The 20,761-nt window shown below is 42.2% G+C and overlaps 2 protein-coding genes across 6 annotated transcripts in view; one reads left to right on the plus strand and one right to left on the minus strand.

The window, feature by feature from the left end:
- psmg3 (proteasome (prosome, macropain) assembly chaperone 3) overlaps window positions 1-20,761 on the plus strand; it is a 133,634-nt gene that overhangs the window by 41,903 nt on the left and 70,970 nt on the right. For both annotated transcript variants that reach the window (XM_088316402.1, XM_088316403.1), the window contains one exon: window positions 711-819. The gene's annotated coding sequence lies outside the window, so the exon portion shown is untranslated. The remainder of the gene's footprint in view (window positions 1-710; window positions 820-20,761) is intronic.
- Window positions 1,151-20,761, minus strand: part of elfn1a (extracellular leucine-rich repeat and fibronectin type III domain containing 1a) — a 60,623-nt gene continuing 41,012 nt past the window's right edge. For all 4 annotated transcript variants that reach the window (XM_088316395.1, XM_088316392.1, XM_088316393.1 and 1 more), the window contains one exon: window positions 1,151-6,361. In XM_088316395.1, coding sequence (XP_088172521.1) covers window positions 3,704-6,076 — 2,373 coding nt within the window. In that variant the 5' untranslated portion in view covers window positions 6,077-6,361 and the 3' untranslated portion in view covers window positions 1,151-3,703. The remainder of the gene's footprint in view (window positions 6,362-20,761) is intronic.

The following is a 20,761-nucleotide window of genomic DNA, read 5'->3' on the forward strand; positions in this document are numbered from 1 at the left end:
AAAGACATTTGTGAATGTGCTACAGTGACTTATGCAAAAACGAAGCCATTGCTCGACTCGGGGATGACATTGCATTTTGGGAGAGGGGGTGCAATGTGCAATGATCATTTGCCAGCGAGCGTGGCACTGCACATTGTGCGGCAGGTGTGTGGTGACTGCATTTAGCCTCCAGCGCCAACTGTCATTGGGGGAAATAGATAAAGTAATTTACGCTGTCGGGGAACTCAGAAAGAAAGCAGCAAATAAATCAAGAGGCGTGCGGCCTTTCAAGCGACATCGCCAAAAAAAAAAGGAGGAACTTTTCTTGACTCGGCTAATGAGCAACAACCTACTGTGGCTTTTTATTTATGTGCTTCCAGCAAGCCGAGGCTTGACAAGTAAACCTTCTTTTGTTGTTGTTTTTTTCTCAAGATGAATTTCTTACACAATGCCTTCCAGACATACACAGCACCTTGTAATATACACCGAGCCGAGTTTTCTGCCTTCTTCTTTGGCTGAAGCACCAGCTTAGCCACAATGCTTCATTAAATTCAGTTTGGCAGTGGAGCAAACTTACCTTACGGTGAGGTGACAATACTATTTTGTAAGAATTCATAATACAATTTTAGGGGTACATATTGTAGAAAATTGCTTTTAAAAGACCTGTTTCTGATAATGTCTCTGCGACTTTGTCATTTAAATTAATGCCCCCATTTGCCCCTCCCTCCCAGTTTCTCCAGCGATGACATCACCGAGCTTGGGTGAAGATCCAGAGCCACTTTCAAGCGAGAGCCGACGTCCGGCAACTTGATGCCCCTGCCGTCATGTCAAAGCCAAAAGGTAAGCAGAGCTGCATTCAGTTTTGTCGACTGCACATATTAGCGTCAGCTAGCATTGTTAGCATCCGTGCTAAGTTGTTGACGCGTTTGTTGATGCCTCCTTGTGCCACATGCACACGGTGGAGTTAAAAAGGGATGAAAGAGAAGCTGCTAGTTGTCATGGTAACAAAAGCTGGACCCAGCAATAGGGTGATCCTTAGGGATCGTTTGATTGGGGAAAAAATCAAGTTTATTAATACGCCGGCAAACTTGTGTCTGTGAAAACAAAACCAATTAATTCCTGTTGGCGTTTCCGTGGAGACTCCAAATTATGAGGCTGATCGTTACTGTGCACCCTTAACTTTATTTCACAGTACTTTGTCTGAAAGCAGATTACATAGTGTTAAGAAAATGAAAAGAAAAGAAAAGAAAAAAAAAAATAACAAACACATTTTTGTGCTCTTGTTTGTTTTTTTTTTATGCACTTGAACAACTGTTGATCTTTCTAAAGGTTTTTTGTCACCACTTTAAACTCTTTATAATACACAAGTGCTACAATACGCAGTAGAAAAAACACATTGCTAAGTAGCTAAATCAACTAGAAATCTCCCGTTGCTCTCGTTGTTTACTGAAATATTTTTCTAAATCATTTCTATCATTTAAAAAAAAAAAAAAGACCAAAAAAAAAAATGTTGAATCATCAAACAGTATGGAAATCAAACAAAGAAAATTTACAGTTGTACACAAGATATCTGAAAAATTCTTAAGGCGTTTGAAATATTAAGTCAAGCTAACGCGTCACGAGGTGTTTACGTTTCGCAATCACGTCGGGCTCACGGGTGAGTTCATTTTGCGCAAATGGATCCAGCACATACAAACATGACCATTGATCGTACACTTGGATGAGAATCAATTATTCATCCCTCTGCTCATTCAGGCCAAAGTGTTGATCTTTCTCCCCCAAAAATATACGCGCTCTCACAAACAAGCAATACTTGATTTAAAAGTTAAATTTCACATCCTGACAGACAGGCGGTCATTTTAATTCATTTATAAAGACGGCAACTTTATAAAAAAAAAAGTCCGCCCAAAATGACCCAATTGTTTGCCAATGTGAGTCGTAATTCTTTTGTGTCGCTATGGAAGTGACGCGAAGCCGAACTAAACCATTGTGTCACCAAGCTGACATTCATTTCTGTATTGCTCATTCATAAATATACAACGAATCCCCCGCCCGTGAGCCCGCGTGCCATGAGCTCTGTAAACATCCTTTTGACGTGTTAAGTCTTCAAATTTACTGCCAAAAATTCTGAATATACAAATTCACAGCCAGTAAGTCAAAGGAGTCCGTTTTTTTTTTTTCTCTTCACATTCTCAAGTGTTATCTCTCGCGTGTTGATCGTCGTCCATCCGGTAAGTAATGTCCGCAATATCCAAAACGACATAACAGCCTCGCAAGTTTAATCAAATGAAGACGAACCGTCTCAGCGAGCGACACGGCCCGACGGAGTAACAAACTTGCTTTCCCCGCGCTGATCACGCCAGATCATTATAGTACACTGGAAGCAAGGAAAACAAAAACATTTGTTCATTTGCCATGAATAAATACTTTCTGTAAAATAGACATAAAAGCTGCCATAGATGCGTCAGAGTTTTTTTTATATGTTACATTCATCCACCGGGCTCGCTATAGCAGGAAAATGCTTTCGCAGTCCTTCCGCTCCCTCTTGAAATACGACCATTTAGTCTTTCAAAAGCGTACGCTGCAATTGCATCGCCCCCCCCCACACACTTCAATATGTTATCCAGGAGCAACTCATTGCAAATATAAAAAAAAAATAAAATGCTCATACCACTCCCAGACCGTGCAGGAATATTGTAAACAGTTTTTCTACTTTGGTCATTAAATTAGAAATGCCTGATGAATGAGACCTTCAAACATGAAACTGCTTAAGACTGGTATATTAAAAAAATGTTGTATAAATACTTGGAAAATACTGAAAGGAATGATGAAAAAGGAAAAAATAAACTTGAATGGTCCGTATTTTCCGGACCATAAGGCGCACTTGTATATAAGCCATAGCAGCTCTTCTTAAAAAAAAAAAAAACACATACAAGCTGCACCAGGCTATTTTGAAAAAAAAAAAAAAAACAGAACGATTTTGTACCGTGAAGGTACAGCAACAGATTGTTAAATCAGTGCCTTTTGACACTGCAACAACTTTGCTAATTAAAACAGAACAGACCCAAGAGAGAAAAAATAAATCAAGATTTATTTAGTGTATTTTCTGAACTATAGAGCGCCCCTAGTGGTGAAAGAAAAATCCACAGAGAAGCTGTTCGTTGTATTAGCCGCATGGTTCAAAATCGAGGAAAAAAGAAGCGGTTTATAATCCGGAAAATGCGGTAATTAATTGGACGCGCTGATCCTTACTTCAAGACTGTACGAGTTTAAACCTGATCCCTCTAATGAGTCCCAGCAAAACGTTATGTCGATAAAAATCTCCAAATCTGTACATAGTTAAACTAAATATATACTGTTTAAAAAAAAAAAAAGTCCAGATCACCAAAATATTAAGGTCTCAGTAAACATAGTTTCATAGAGTAGTTTCATATTACACAACAGCAAATCCACTTTCACAGGACTTGGCCATGCGATACCCAAAAACCAATAATCCATTTGGAACATACATATTATTTAGCAGTAGATTTTCTCATTAATAGATTAATATTTTCCCACTCCATGAATTCTTTACACAATATGACAAATATTAAACAATGCCATTTCCCCCTCATAGTCATAAAGAGAACGTGATACGTGTGTGATTTTTAGAATCCATTGATTGAATGTCCAATGAGGTTCTGCAAGGTGTGGTCCTTTAAAAAAAACAAAAAAACTAAGGAGGTTAGGATTTATGCTGGGCGGACACGCCTTTCCAATAGTCCAAAATATCATGCAGGTCCTCATCCTTGGCAAACTGCACCTTCTTACGGAGAGCGTGGCCCGCCGCCATGTATTCGTCATCTTTGTGCCGTTTCCGGTGGAGTTTGAATCGCTCCCAGATGCTGTGTGAAGGTTTGCAGTAATATTCCGGACTGGAAGAGTAGCTCAGGTTGTGGTACTGAGCCGGCAGCTGTGAATAAGCCAAGTCTCTGGAGCGCGAGTGCGAGAGAGGCTCCAGCATCGGCGACTTGATGCCGTCGGGTCCCTCCAGTTCCTCGATCTGAGCGTCGGGGTACGAGTGGCGGTGGTCGGCGTACTGACGGATCTTGTCGGCCTCGGCTCTCAGGATGGCGGCGACGGGTGTCACCGTGAGGATGGTGTCGCCCGTCGGGGAGGTTTTCTCAATGTACCGGGATTCGGTACGGTAAGGCCGGGGGCTTCGCATACCTGAGGCTGTGCTGGGCCTTTTGGGCGAGGCGTCCGAGGACCGATGTCTCTGCAGGGAATGGTGGTAGCTGTCCTTGTAGGGAGGGGCCAGGAGGCCCGATTTGTTCTGCGGCTGCTCGGATATGAGCACCAGCTGGGGCTCGGCGTTGGACACGGCTCCGGATCTCACCCCTTGATAAGAGGTGGAGTCCGTCTTGAGGGCGTCGATGCAGTTGTTAATGATCTGGTTGACTTTGTCGACCTCCTTCGCGATGGTTGAAATCTCCGCCACGGAGCCCTGGCTATTCCCCGCTATTCCCATGTCGCACTCCCTGCGTTCGTGGTGGTCCAGACTTCGCACCTCCATGTAACTCCCCTTCATCATTTTTGGAGTCTCGCTTATTTCCTGAAATTTATACTGATCCATTTCACCGGCCGGCGGTAAGTAGGGCATTCGGGCCATGCTCTCCCCGGTCAGCAGTTGTTTCTGCGACATGCGAGATATAGTCCCACCCTCTAGTTCTTGCCCGTATTTCAATTCCATGATGTTTTTCTTCAGGCTCCCCGCCTTTTTGTGCTTTTCGTCTTGCTGGCGCTTCCGTCGCAAGCAGTAATAAACCACGCCGAGAAAGATGACCATGCTGAAGAGGCAGCCCAAAATGGTCATGATGTAATGCGTGGCAGTGGCGTTGCTCGCGTCTCTCGACTTCCCCTTCCAAGGTCCGGTGGTGATTGTCAGACATGTGTGGTTGTGTCGCAGGGAGTTCCGAATGGAAACCACGCAGTACGTGTAGTTTGTGTGAGGTTTGAGGTTCTTCAGCTCAACGTCCTCTTTGAATTCTTTCAGGGTTTGAATATCGGTGAAAAAGCTGTTGTTGTACAGAACCAGGATGTACATCTTTTTGTACGGATGAGGGATCTGAACCGTGATGGAGGCGCCCGTGTTGGACACTTGCTTCAGTTTCATCAACGGGTTGGCTTCCACTTCGTTGGTGGTGCTGATGTTGTAGGGAATGACGTCCTCCGGCTCCGTACCCGACGGACAGTCCTCGAGGCCGCAAAGGGTGAAGTCCGGCGGGGGTGTTGTGGGCTCCAGCGGCAACGGAAAAAACGGGGTGACGTAGTCATCGGTGCACACGGTGGTGAGCATGTGAAGCGCATTTCGATAGGTGGGATTGTTCGGGTTCTGGCTCAGGAGACTGTAACCGGACACGCCGCTCGGGGAGTCGCAGACCATCCGCTCGTTGGTCCTGTTGGGGAAAACCGAGAGCCACTTCACGAAACCGAGAAGTTCGCAGGAGCAGTTGAACGGATTCGTGTAGAGCTCGCAAGTGGTCAGCTTAGTCAGACTGGTGAAGGTGGAGCCGTCCAACTGCTGGATGCGGTTCATGGACAAGTCGATGTTCTCGATGTTGGGGCATTCCCAGAAGGCATTGGGGGTGACGGTCTCAATTAGGTTCGCCTGGAGGTAGAGGTACTGCAACTTGCCGAGACCCCTGAGGATCCCTTCGGTTAAGTTGCGTAACTTGTTGAAGCCCATTTGAAGAACTTGTAAGTTGAATTGAGCGGAAAAGGCCCCGTCCTCAATGTAGGAGATTTCATTCTTGGTCAGGTTCAGGTAGGTCAGGTTGGCAAAGCGACTGAGGGCAGAGTACTGAATACTTTTAATCTTGTTTTCATTCATCCGAAGGTCCACAATGGTGCTGTTGATGTGCTGCGGGATGGCCTCGTAAGGTGGTTGATTTTGGCTGCAGATGGCGAGCCACACGAAGCCCTTTTCGCCCTCGATTAACCAGCAGTCTCCGCCGACTTGACCCACGTGGGTCAAAAAAACAATGGCCACCGACCAAAGCAGCGCGCTGCTCGCCGTGCTCCACCTCCTGGCCATCCGCGCTTCCCCTCGAGTCATATCTAGGGACTCAAATAAAAAATATAAAATAGACGAGAAGGCGACGTCGCTGTGGTTTCAATTCAGCTGGAGCGATCTTGTTTTCGGGACCAGAGCGAGTCGGTTCAGCCGTCGCCTCGTCATGGATGAAGTCTCATTCATTTAGATTTGCAGACGGCGTCCTTTAGAGCATTTCACCATCTTGGGTTGTTTTTTTTTTTAGTCTCAAAAGCAAACATGGTCCAACGGTGTCATTTTAGAGTTTCGCCCACATTCTTCCCCTTTGCACCGCTTTGGAGGCGGAACCTGCAACACAAAAATATGATCCCGTCAATTAATCGTCTATGCAGAGCTCCGTGCTCCGTTTATTCTTTGCTTGTTCTTGCCCCGCCAATTATTCCTGAACGCCGTATGTCTGACAGACTATTAAAACAAACTATTGGCCAATTACCACTTGACAGTTTGGGGGAAGACAAAGTCCCGGTTGTCTTGCCATTAACCTGCGCACTGTCAGATGCAGGACGGCCAGCGTTTAGACGCCGCGCCGCATTAAATCAATTACAAAGCGCCGTGTGCAACGGCGCGCGGGATCAATGTGTTTTGGGTTTCCATCTGACAAGCTCGATGCATAAAGCACTTATTTGCGCGCACGGGCTTATCCCGGAGAAAAGAAGGATTGTGTGTAACAAGTCGGCTATTGCGCAAGATCAAGTCTTTTGTAAACAACCAAAGCAGCGAGAAATAGCTGCACAATGGATTAGTTGTCTTTCAAATTAAATGTCCCGCACAGTATTTGCTTCTCAAGTTGAAGCCGCCAATGCTTTTTATTTTATCAGCCCGTTAATGTCTTTGAGGAAATTGGGAGCGGGTGCAACAAATATTGAGTTGGAGGGTTTACTTGAGTTCACATAACAAACGCTGAACAGATTAACATAAAAAAAAAAAAAACTACTAAGGAATAGACTTTTTACCAATGCCAGGCGAGTAATTTTGTATCTTAACCTCTGTGCACTGAACTGAAACTGACACTTGGAAATGCTTATGCGCCGTTTGTTAATGAGTTGGCAGAATTGAAGCAAAAAAATCCCGTCAACTAAAGCGCGCTTGGTGCCGACACAAACTTCCTTGATTAACTGTGCATTTAATCTTTATTTTGCCCAGTATTGATTTTATTTTATGACTTTATTGATTCGGCATCGCATTGACAGCAATCCGTTCAAGGATAATCCAAGCGGGGTTTATCGTGAGAATGATGACAGATGCGGGTCATTAAAAAGAAGGTGACAACACAATTACGGGTGAGCGCTTTGCAACGACTGGTAAATGACATCGTATGGATTTTTTTTTTTTTCCCTCGGGTAAAAATCATTCACTCATTTGTGTTTTGATTTGCCCATCCTTTGCGTCAGCACAGCACTCATTAGAAACTTTATTGAGCAATTGGGATCCGAATACTCCAAGGAGGTGCCGCGTGGTTCGATCGCACATGCAGGGGGAATAGTACGGGTTGATTTTGGGATTTAAAAAAAAAAAAATGACTATGTATGAAAGATTTTATTGAAAATCCGATTCTGTTTAGTTAGTCGGAGCTCTTAGGTTATTTTATATACTTTTTTTTTTTTTTTTAATTCCTTCGATGCTGTAATGATTGAAACGACGACGCAACGTCATTTACGCTTATTTTTCCTTTCTTCCCTTTCTTAACAAACAAAATTGCCTTCACGTCTTTACTCTCACTCACCAGATTAATGAACACGTCTGTTTCCTCCTCTCTCCAAAAGTATTTTGTCGCACTTACTGTCGCTTTCGCCATTTTTGGTTTCTCACTCCTTGTGTATTTCCGGTGGGATGAAAAACCGCGCCTACAAGCACTTCCTTAACTACAAAGACCAAGATTCTGTGCGGTTGAGCATGCGCAGAGTACCCGTTGCGATCCTGCGAACGTATTCGGGTAAGAAAAGCAGTTTATATATTTTTTTTTTATGTTGCGTAGTGACGACAACATTTCAGTACATCGCCGCCACAAATGCGTCTGAGCAGGATAAACTGGCACCGTTTTTCTCTCAATGGTTTTTTTTTTTTCCCATGAAAGGATTGCAATGACTTTAGTCGGTTGTTTTGTACTCTAATGCAAGCAGTTTGACATTTGAGCATTGGTGAATTGTTGTGGCATTTGGTTTCAAGTGAACGCGTGATGGCTCAAAGCAAATGAGGATGCGGTGCGGTCAAATTATGGCTGGAACGCGTCGGTGGAATGGCCTGTTAAAGATTGTTCCGCAAAGACGATACACTGGATCATTGTCGCGATTATCTGAAGCTTAGCCGTGTGTTTAACGCAGATTGGAATTGGCCTTGAGGGAGAGATTAAACGTTAAATCAAATTATTATTATTACTTTTTTTTTTTTTGCTTCATAAGCAGCTTCCTGTTTGTGAATTCTCATCTACAGTCTCCTCTCTGGATATGATTTTGTATAACTTGGGCTTTTTATTTATGACTTGTGTTTATTCTAGATTTGATGCAGATAATTCGTTTAAAAAAAAAACAAAAAAAAAAACCACTTTTTTTTAAATTGACAACCTTCGACATTTTTTGTAAATACAATATCCAAAGGGATTTTTCCCATCGTAGATCATTTAACCCTAATTTATTGGTTCACCCTTGTAAACTGAAAAAAAGAATTCGTCTAAATTTGATACATTACAGAGAAAAGTGTTGTTAACAACCCTGCTGAATTAAAAAAAAAAAAAAGTAAAAAGCAAAGAGTAGAAATCAGTGGTGAGTTAGCAGCTGGTGCCAGTAGCAAACATTTATGTCCAATTTGAATACTTTGAATCTGGCTCCAAAGACACCAAATTCTCCCCACCACTTTCTACAAACGATAATCTTTTGCCCTTCTTTTTCAAAATGTTTCCGAGAAAGTTATTCAGATTCTCAAGTTCTCATATGGTCCTGCTGTTCTTCAAAGCTGTCCGCTTTATATTCTAAACACCCACAAAAAAAAAATATATACATATTTTCGAGCAGGGTAAAGTGCACTTGGATGTTTATTAAATTCGGCATTGAGATGTACAAATAAACGTGGCGGTCAGCCGCGTGAGCACCGATGGAAAAAGTGTGCTTATTGGAGGATGACAATGCCAAAGGCTGCCATTTTGAAAGATGACAAAAGGGCAGCAGTGGAGGAGAACTGACGAGAAAAAGAACACTGGTAAAGCCGCAGAGGGGAGACATCGGGTTCAAATCAAATGTTCCGCCAAATGAGTCTGAAAAATTCATCTCCGAAGAATATCTGGCGAGGCAAAACAGCTCCGACGGGGAAAGCGGCGTCTTGTTATTAATGGCGAGTCTGCGACCTTTCGCACAAATAGAGAGTGAACGTGCGAAGGCGACGCTGCGGCGAGATCTTTTAGTGTTCAGATGCTTTAAGTCGGAACGGAAATGTTAACTTTTGAATGCATGGTCGTCGCCGTTTCTTGCTCTGTGTGATTGACTCCGCGACGGAGTCGGTGCTTGTCATTTCATGCCGAGCGTCTGTTACGCTCGACGTTCTTCTTTCCAGCAACTAGCCTGTTTCTTTCAGGACGAACTGTTTGTTTGTTTATATATTTATTTATTTATTTTGTTCATTTGTTTGTTTATTTTTTGTTTATTTTTATATATTTTCTAATTATCTTCAATGCCATGTCCAAAATATTTGGCCGCATGAAAATGTTGTATGCAAACTATAACAGATTAAATTTTCTCCAATTGGGACATTTGCCGAATTTGACTTTTACGCATTAACGCTTCCTTGTATCTATATTCAGTATTGTATTTTATATCGTGCTTAGCATTTTATTTTGGAGTCAGCCAGCCCTCCCTAAAGAGTCTCCAGTTATTAATTTATTGCTTGGTTTTATTTTATAAATTACAGTGTATACTATGCAATTATGGTTGTTTTTAAAGTGCGCTATAAATAAAGTTGAGCTGAGAAAAGCCGGGTACACCTTGGACAGTCATTCTTAATAGTTTGGAATAAGTTATAAGTAGTTGGAAATTCCAATTTACACATTGAAAATGTCACGTTTTTAAAATTCTTATTTTGTCAATTTTTGACTTAAATATACATTCAACTATTAATCAAAGCATATTCGCCATTATAAGGTCATATGTAATTTTAAAATTTTTCTTTTTTTATATGGTGACACTTAATGGATATAGTGACCTTATTTTGTGGTTTTCATCTAAAGCAAACCAAAAAAAAAAAAACACGGACGTTCCCAATTGTCGAATTAAGTGTGTTCCTCTTTATTTGCTTTAAAACTCCACAAAGTCTTTGAGAAAATGCACTAGTTTTCAGAACATGGGACCTTGCAACACGCATGGAATAATTTTTCTCCAGGGATGCACTTGGGAGAAAATGAATCTCCAGACACGGGTAGAAATAGTTTTAGAGTTGGACACCCCGCCCCACTCCACCCTCGAAAGAAAACATTTCTATGAGGGCCAAAGCCCGTAGCACAAAAACACTCAACAAAGCCTCTAAAACTAATGGAAGTGCCTCCGTGTCACGCACATGTTGCCATGATTGTCGAGTCCGATGTTCAAATGAGTCGTATGCATCGCCAGCGGTGTTTGCAGTCTTATGACGGCTTATTTGCCACCAAAGACCCACTTTCCGTAATGGCAGCAATCTGTACGGTCCAGCGCAGCCGGCCAGAACGCCCGAGGCATCCCAAGTGAGCGTATTCCCCTATCAGAAGCAGGCAGCCTCGCCCATTCAGGCTTTATGCGCTGCGTAATGAAGGCTTTTCTTTTCCCTTTGCCACTTGTGCGGATAACCTATTGAAACCTTGCCTTTGAACAACCATCCAAACGCCGACTTGGACTTTTCTGGCCGAGCCGCTCAGGGCCCAGTTGGCTCTTTTATACCAGAGGGAGTGAAAAGGCGGACAAACCGTCACGGCGTGAGAGGTGTGTAATTTTGAAAGCTGGATACGAGATGAAGGGGATAATGTGATGCGATAGGCTGATAATTATTATTTTTTTCTTTCACTCATTTTTAATAGTTGAATGTAGCTGTCAAAGAAGACAAGTTGACGTCAGCCGTGGTTAATTGAGTTCTATCCGCTCCTCTGGAAATGTGAAATAACAATCCCCACAAGTTAGTGTTTTCAATTCTCAATATGTTTATGTGACGTCACAACTTTTTATATGCTCCGCCCACATGATACCGTCTTCCGATTGGTCCAAGCGGAATTTTCCCAAAAATGGCTGCTTTAAAAAAAAACAAAATGGCTGACTTTCTGTTCAATTTCTAATGTGGATCATTAAGCTTTTTTTGTTTTTTTTTGTGGGTTCTCTTATAATAGACATGTCCAGCAAAATTTGTGTTGATCTGTGAAACTGAAGGGGGGGGGGCCTTAATTTTTTTTAAAACTCTCCAGTAGGCACTCCCGAATAATTTTTTTGGACGGTTGTTTTGGAGACTCCTAAATTCCGTCCGTTTTCCCCATGCCGCACGTGGACAAATTTTAAACCGCCTGAATGATGCCTCCCTTAACACTAGGCATTGTGAATTACTGTGTGAGCGTTGCGTAAAAGCTTTCCGCTGTATTCAGCCTGTCACACCGCGACCGGACGGCGGTCAAATGGGGTCAGTCGTACGGCGGCGAGGTGGCGTCGGTGTTGTAAAAGTGTCAGCTTGATCGTTAGACGCTTTATAGGGAATCTATGAGTCACCTCCAGTGTTCCCTTGCGCTGTCTCGTAATGATCTCCCCCCCCCCCCCCCACTTCCCCCCACGTTGTCAAGAAGCCACACTGCAAAATGCAACAAGCACCCAAACGCGTCAGAAATCGACGGCGTCTCCTCGCACTAATGGCAGGATATTGCATGCACGCCGTGGCAGCTCGCGTCCGTTGATGCGATGTCGTTTGTGGCCGCCCAAACGACATCGGCGCCTACTCGATTCAAATTGTTCGCTTCTATCTGCAAGTGTCTACAGAGGTCTGATATCAAAGCATCTGTTCTTCCCTTTCTCTTTCTTTTTTTAATACAGTTTGAAGCTCATTCCAGCCTTGTTGCGTCTGTGTTTCTTATCTGGTGCTTTGTGGCGGTATAGGTGCCTCAATCTCTGCGGACCCTTCTCATCCATACCAATGACTGCCCCCTTTATTTGATGTCATTGGAAATGCAGCCGCCTCTTGCTGGGTAGAAGAGACGGACGACGAGAGGTGTGGGGGGCGGGGGGGGGAGAAAGCAAAGAATGGGCGAGCAGAAGTGGCCAATCAATTGAGCTGAAATGGAACTATGGCTCTCGGGGAAGGAAACATTGTGCTCATCGAGGTCCCGAATTGCTTTCGGCGGGGGTGACACGGAGGGCGTGCGTGCTCCGGTTAAGTCAACGCATATTAAACTGCCGCGTTTATCACAAGGGGGGAGCGAGGCCAGGCCTTGAAAAACAGAATGGTTATTTGTTCAACCCTTACACTTGTCAGAGTTGAGCAAATTCGTGCGATATTAAGTTGAACCTTCTAACTTTTCGAGTATCACTCTTTCTCATTGATTTTGTGCTGCGCTTAATTTCAAGAAAGTAGGAGCTTCCGTGACGGGGGTTGATCACATGACCTCGCCTCTGAACTGAGGAGAGCGACGGGGGATGCATTGAAATTGGAACTCCTGGAATTCCTGATCAGGTCTCCGGTTCATGATCTAGAAATGTTACGTATCAAAAAGTGGTATCAGTTGCTTGGTATCGGTTTAAAAAGTGGTATCGAAAATCCGTATTTTTGATGTTCGAACTGCAGCAAGTGATATTTAATCTGCTTTTCAGAATATCCGCAAACATTTGTACTGCTTCATTTTTTTCTATCCTGCAATCAAGCGTCGGCGCGAATCCATCTTTTATTTATCTCTATCTTGTTACTATAATGGCCTACTTTTGCGTTTGTGTGTGCCAAATAACACCTCACTGCTGCTAATTGGCGCAGGTTGCCTGTAATTAGCAGAGAGTATTGGTGAGGCGTGGGTCTGATTTAATTTATGCTGATGCTGCATTCTAGAAGAATTTCCGGTGATGGATACTTTTATTTTGGGTTGAAGGCGTAATTGGAGTCTTGGGAGCAAAGGTTGGGCGGGAAAGGCGCTTTTGTAACTGCGAGCCTCCTCCCTGCGCGCTCGCTACTTGGTATTCCACTTAGGCGTCATACTTTGTAAAACTTGAAATGACTTGGCACCCCACGCCATCCCTCTTGTACGTTCCCGATATCTCACTTTATTGTTCTTCACTGGATACTGAGTCCTTCAGCAGCGGTTTGAGCTGAGACAAGGGCGAGGGGGGGTGGGCTGGGGGGGGGGGAATCTCATCATGAAGCCAAACTCAACTCTTTGAGTGACACCTTTATCGAGACGACAAGCCACTGCAAATGGCATCTTGGAAGGGCGACTGTGTGTGTTTGTGCGTGTGTGTGAGAAGACATACTATGAAAAATCATTTTTTTAATGGCCTGTGTTCTAAAAGTCCATTCATCTTAATGCTAACGTTACCTTTTGACAACGGGTGGAGCAACACATGTCGATAGACAATAAAATATTCAATAAAAAAATATTCATTTGTGAAAAATGACTAATAGTAGAGCAGTGAGTCAAAGCTCTCGTTTTGTGTGTCTCTATATCGGTATTATACTGCCCCGAGGTCGCCTAGGCCCAGCGTGATGTCCATGAAATTTTTTTTATTTATTTATATTTCTATTTGTCAGTACTGTACGTTTTTTTTTTTTTCTTGCAACACGGTAGTATGAAAAGCTGTCTATTTTGGAAAACGTGTACTGTAATTTTAGCCAGTGGTGCTTTGCGCAGGTGCCACTCATTTGCATTCTGGACGCGGAGGGGTCGAAACATTATATCAAAGCCGAATAGCTAAGCTGAGTGATTTTGAGCATTACCAGTACCTCTGTCCTAGCTTCTGATTAAAAAAAACAAAACTAAATAAATAAAAATAATTTCTGCTAAGCGGCACCTCTCACTACCAGAACTAAATTCTGCAGTTCCTTGGCCTGTAAAAAGCAAACACTCTGTGTGTGGAGGGGAGGGGCGGGGCTTCTAAATAGGGCGAGGAAAGTGTGCCGTGATGTATTTTGGACAAACGCTCGGTGAGAAATGTGGGAATTGTTTTCAATTGAAAAGAAAAAGGATAACGCGTCCCCTTTAAGGCAACCAAATCTGCGTTTCAAACAAACAAACAGCAGCGTGGCGCATACTGAACAGGCGGCCCAAGGAAGTGAGCTGCGGCGAGCGTTCATCAAGCAGACAGCGGAGCAACGCAGGAAGTTTATTTTAATCCTGCGCTTTGGAGACTTAAGATATGAATGGCAATAACACCCGAAAGGTTTAAACGCAATTTTCCAGGCCATCAACTGACCATCAACTCGACACGTTCCTTTTTGCCTCTGAGCCAAAGCATGTGGCAAAATGATTTTAGCTGCTGACTTCAGCAAAAAAAAAGCAAAGAGTTTAAAAACAAACATCCTAAGTGGATCTGACAAGCACCTTCTTTTGGCCAAATTTGGAATTGGAGAGATTTTATAGTTGCTGAATGGACATGTTTTTTAGCTTAAGACGAAAGAAAATGACAGAAGACCGACGAAGATAAATATTTGCTGTCCTTTCTCGTCGTTGCTCTTTATCCATCCCTCCAGTCGTTGGAGCCTAACCCGACTGGCTTTTGAGCGCGAGCACAAACAAGCGTTTACACTCATTCACACCAACGCTGTCAGAAATTTGGAACATGCGAACTGACTCCGCACAGAACGGTTGAGAGGCAGATGTACCCACTGCTGCTCTAAAACGAAAAAAAAAAAAATGTTCAGGCTGTAGGATGCATGCCAGAACAACAGGTGGCGCTATCACCTCTGACAATAAGAGCATTTTAGCCAATCAGAGGTTTAAATTGTTGCTATCCCTCTTTTAATGAAAGAAAAATATTGAGAAATGTAAAACGAGGGAGGGGGCGCATAATACAAATTGAATGAAAATCCGACATCGCTTTTGAATGGTGCTGCCTCTGGTCCATGTTTTAAAAAAAGCACAGTGACGACTTTAAATAGGGCAACCAACGGCTTTCAGTTTGAAGACGATCGTGACGCTAATTCGAGGACAGACTTGATTATCTTTTCTAGCAATATTCGTACATTTTCATTCAATATGGGTTTGATATTACGATTATTCTTTTTAACTTTAATTATTATTTTTCTTTTAGTAGCAGAAGAGTTACAGTCATCACGTTTGACTGAAGGGTTGCACGTCCTAATTAAATGTGATCATTTAATACGCTAAATTAAAAGCCAACATTGTCATGAAAGCATTTACGTAATAGTCACTTTGCATGTGATGAACATGCCAATACACATACATGAAAAGACCTCCTTTGTTTGTTGATGGTTCGTAGAAATGTATTGACATTTCCAGAAATACTAATGAATGCCATGGAGGCATCCTCTTGGTTAATTAACTCAAAATGCTCTTTCCATTTTGCGTCATGTAAGCCCCGTGCTCACCGTGCCTCTTTGCATACTGATAAACACGTGTTCACTTTTTTTTTTTTTTATTGTCTAATGCAATAATTTTTTTTTTAAACATTTGACCTTTATCCGAGTCTCTGAGTTGAGGTACAGCAAGAATATGACAGAATTCTTTGGCACGACAAGACTTTGGTGACGTTTAGGTGGAATTAATTTGCCTCAGCGGCACGGAGGGGCGCTATCCTTCGAAAGTCGGTCACGGTGGCTGTCGCTTGCATTTCCCGAGTCGGAACGCGCGGTTTCCGTTTTGACCCCAATGTGCCGAAGATCCTTTTGGAGATGAACGGCATCAAATCGTATTGACATCGGCGAGACTAATGTCCGTTTGATGTCTTCATCCCTCACTGAGAGTCGTGCGGGGCACTTTGAAAATAATGCGTATCGGTATTAAATACTCGCGAAAACAAGGGAGCTGCTCCAGCGGCATTCTGGCTGCAGTTTGAGATGATTGAATGAAGTGCTGGATGGAAAAGAAGGCCTGGAGTGGATGCTTGAAGTTGTGTGTTTTCATGACATACTCGGCCAATAAAGATGATTCTGATTGCGATATATTGAGTTCATTGAAGACTGTCCATTGGTTAGAGGTCAGAGGTGAGAGTAAGTCACATACTGTATGCGCATGTCACGAGTCAGAACCCTAAATGTGGGAGAAAAAAAATCAAGTCCAGTTGACTATTAAACTTTAATACGTCGACTTGCGTTCGTTTACGGACGGCCTTGCCACATCAAATATGGCCGACACTCTGATGCACAGAAAAGTTACCTTAAAGTGCAGTCTGTGTATACATTTCAACTTTCATTTGGACACAACTGTGAGGTTAAGCTAGCTATATTGAAGCGCTAACATTAAAAAAAGTAATTGCGGTTGCGTTTTTTTTTTTTTTTTTTTTTTTTTTAAATGTTAGCACTTTAATTTAACGCTCGTCATAAGGTCTAATCAATTCCTTTATTGTCTTTTCACTTAAATGTACAACTAACATAAAGTTTAGTTTAGATTTGAGAAGCTAACATGACAAGCTAACCTAGCTAGCTTAATTTATCACTTACAGATGAAAGCAAACGTCATAGATGTCGTATCTGTTATCCTCGTTATATAATATTTAACAATTTTAAATGTCAAGTCATTGAGTTCAAGTCCAATTCAAGTCGAGTCTTTCCGAGGTTTGTGCTCAGCAAGTCACAAAATCCAGTTCTGTTAAGTTGCTGAAGGTAATTATGATATATAGCATCGCTTTCGGCAAAAAACATGTTATTGTGTCCCTCCCAAGAAAAAATATTTTCCTCCTGCTTCTGATTGGCTAGTAGCAGCCTTATGTTTACTGGTTTAAGCACCACCTGTTGCTCTGGCATGCATCGTGTCAATTTCCATCCAGCCATTGACTCAGATCTGAGCTGGAGCCTTTCCCAGTAGACTTGGATTTGCCACCAGCCAATCAGAGGGCACGCATCGTAAAAAAAAACAAAAAAAAAAACATTCAGACAGTCTCGGTCTTCACGGAACCTAACATGTTTTTGAAATGTGCAAATCACATTGGAGGCCCACATCCTCAGAAATGTGTGCCTTTAAAACAAATCAAATTTTGTCAGAAGGAGAAAAAAAAAAGTGGCAGTCAATCAAATCACCCATAGAGGTGAAATAAATAGTCGACCATTCCCGTTGCTACTGAATGACATAAACCCGAGCGAGAGAGTGGAAATCGGCGAGCGCCTTTTCCCAGCGAAATAAACGTGTCTCCATCTTGACATGAGCATTATTGTTTCTTACAGCGCGCCCTCCCTCAGGGTCCAAAAGGACATAATAGAGAGGTGCTACTTGAGTGTAAAATCCGGGAGAAAAATATATATATTTTTTTGTGTGCACCTCATGGAACGACTTGAGCCCTCATCACGAGACGAGCGATTCCCGGCTGTGAGGACTTTTATCCCTGTTAGGGTGCAAAAGGTGCAACATAAATCCTCCCAATACTAATGGACTTTAGATGAGATCCTCCGACACGCGAGGGGGGCCTCTGATGGCATCGCGTCCAAATTAGCATTTTTATTGGCGCCTTTCCATTTGAAAACTCCAACGGCACGCACGCCGCCGCGCTATTTGCTTTGCAGATTGAACAAAGACCTGTGAGGAAAATGTTACTCAAAGAGGTGCGAGTGCAAGGAGCGCGAGTCTAATATATGCGGCGTTTTTGTGCCTCGCATCTGGCGGATTGCATTTAAATGGCCGCTCGCCGTGTAAGGATGCAAAACGAGCGACTTAATGACAGGTTTAATCAAGAGCAGGCGAGATGCAAATTCTCCATAAAGAGATAACGGCCTCTCTTTAACAGATGCTCCTCGTTGACATCGCCTGTTTGTCGTCTGTTGTTTTAATAAATGGCACCTAATCAGCGCGCTTGTTTGACTTGTGCACTTTGAAAGATGCGTTCAACAAGTATTTGGAGATGTCGACACTTTAAATAAAAAAAAAAATACTCTCAATATTGCAATTACGATTTAATATGCAATTTATTTTTTTTTTAATAAGGCCCGCTTCTTATTTTTCTTTTTTTTTTTTTAACAAACACTAAAATTATCTCTATTTCAAGAAACAAGATCATCTTCATCATATGATATTATATCAAATTTAAAGGGAATTAAATGAGTCTCTTTGCTTGGTGATGATTGAAGTCAGCTGTGACCACTCCCACAGTGGCGCAGTCGACCCTCTCACAGATCTGCCGGTTTATGCTCAATTGCGAAATTACCAATTTTAAAGTCACTATTTGTAGTTTTTTGTTGATGCCACCATATGTGTGCCAGTAACGGCAAATTGGAAAAGTGTGATGATAACCATAGAAGAGTCCATTTTTGAAGAAACACACATTAAATTAAATGTTGAAACTGGCCGTCATGATATTGTATCTTCAATTTGAATCCATTTAATTACATTAGTTAAATAAAGTTCAGTTGTATTTAACTTTCACGTGAAATAAATTTTATTTGAATAATTATTATTCTTATTTAAATGTATTTTCTCGATAGTCAAGGGTCATGTTCATGTTGAAACTGCATAATGGCTTAGAGTAGCACTTTTTCAGAACTAATTTTATGCCACTTGGTGTAAAATTAGCTGATCTTATATAATGATTTTCAAGTCAATTGCCTCGAAATAACATTGCAAAATCCGATAGCCCCGTCACTTTTTGCCAGATTTGCAGGTGTTGTGTTGTTTACAGATGAGATCAGCTGGCGGCTCAGACCGGATCGCCAAACCCAAAAAATGCAACATGACTACTTTTTCCTCAATGGAGCCCCGAAAAGACACATTAATGCTCATAACTCGTCCTACTTGCCACTCATTAACACCTTCTCCCCTCCCGTTGCGTGCTAATATCAGTACAATAAGATGTCAAACACATTCATGAATCCAAATTGAGAAATGAAAGGTATTTAAAAAAAGTACGCCAGCGGAAAGTGAAGCAGATGGTCCGGGATCCTTCTTCTTTAAAGGTGACCGACCTCACCTTTCTAATCCTGCAGGCGATGGAGCAAAGCCTCAATTACCTCCCTTTTGTTATCGCTAAAGAACACGGCCGAGTGTGTCCTCGGCAAAGGCCACGTGCGCTTAACATGCACTTCCTTTGTGTTAGCGCGGCACTCGGATTGGCGCTGACGATCGGCGGCGTCTGACGGGAGCCGGTGATGGATGTGCCCTTCATCGCGATGCGCGTGGTTTCACAGGCTAAATGATGATGGGGACTATTAATCGCCTTTATCTGCGATGTGAGACTAAAAGGAAGGAAAAAAAAAAAATCCGCTGGGAATGAGAAGACCAATGGCGAACAGCTGCCTGTCACAGCTTTCATTCACGGTTCCTTCATGGCTGCCTTTTGTCATTGCAAAGTGCAAAGAGGACATTATGGGATGTATCCTTGTGCTTTTTTTTTTTTTTTTTCTCCTCGCTTTTTATTCTGAAATCCCATGTCGTGCTCTAGTACATCGTTTCTCGAACTTTATTGAGCCGAGACAATTTAACTCATTCATTACCAGCCGAGTAAAAAAAAAAAGGATCTTTGACGTCTTTAGCCGTCAATGGCAGTTAAGGAGTTAATTATCTAATAGCAAGGAGACAAGGCAGAGAAGGCCCACAACTAGCAAGCGACATTAATAATTTCTGTTCCCAAATAAAAATGACACAATTTTTTTTTTGCCTATAAGTATAGCAAAAATATCCTTCATTTTTGTCTTCCTCACTTAATATCATACATGAGCCATTGGTGTTGATTTTGAATGTGTTTATTTAGAATTTCTGAATTAAAAAATAAATAAAGTCAAAGCAAAATAAAATCTATTATTATTTTTTTAATTATTAACTAATATTTTTTTATTCCTATTACTATTATTTTTATTATTAACTATTAAGTTATCAATGTCAAGAGCTGAATTTTTGCAGGTAAAGTTCTCCTCAGTTCTCAGAAAGGCACTTTGAAGATGTGTTCTATTTAAAAATATGCTATGCAAATCTTTTCAAAAGCTATTTTTGAACGCGCGTTTTGCATTGTCCATTTATGGAAAAGTGTGTAACAACATTCAGGAACCGACGCTGCAGCAAAATCAGTCAGTCGGTACGTTCAACCTCCAATGAGGCCCGACTGTCGAAACAGCGAGCAACTCGACACCGATTAGCGTGAAAGGGCGCGAGCGTGTACCAAATATAAGCTAATTAACCTTGTGAAGAACAATGCCGGCGATGTAACCGTGGTTGTCGTCAGGATATAAATGGACATGAGGGGGTGTCAACACAGAGGAGGAAACTGTGCAACGTGTGTCACTTTGATTGAATGTTGCCAAAACAACCGGCGGCTAAGACCTGTTCTGCGGAATAAATAAATAAATAAATTAATTAATTAAAATAAATAAATAAATAATTAATAAAAAAAATTATATATATATATATATATATACAATTATTTATTTATTTATTTATTTTTATTATCATTATTTATGGTCCATCTCGATGGCGCTTCAAGCACCCCCGAGTTGTATCGAAGGCCTTCACGGGTGACGCGCCATAAAGAGCCTCGCTGAATCGCAACACGCCACACCGTAACATTTCACTAGCCCGGTAACACTTTAATCAATGGGCGGTTATAAACATGTATTAAATGC

This window comes from Idiotropiscis lumnitzeri, chromosome 15 (genome assembly GCF_059441095.1).
Source record: "Idiotropiscis lumnitzeri isolate Australia: NSW breed Sydney's pygmy pipehorse chromosome 15, RoL_Ilum_1.0, whole genome shotgun sequence".
NCBI classification, from domain to species: Eukaryota; Metazoa; Chordata; class Actinopteri; order Syngnathiformes; family Syngnathidae; genus Idiotropiscis; species Idiotropiscis lumnitzeri.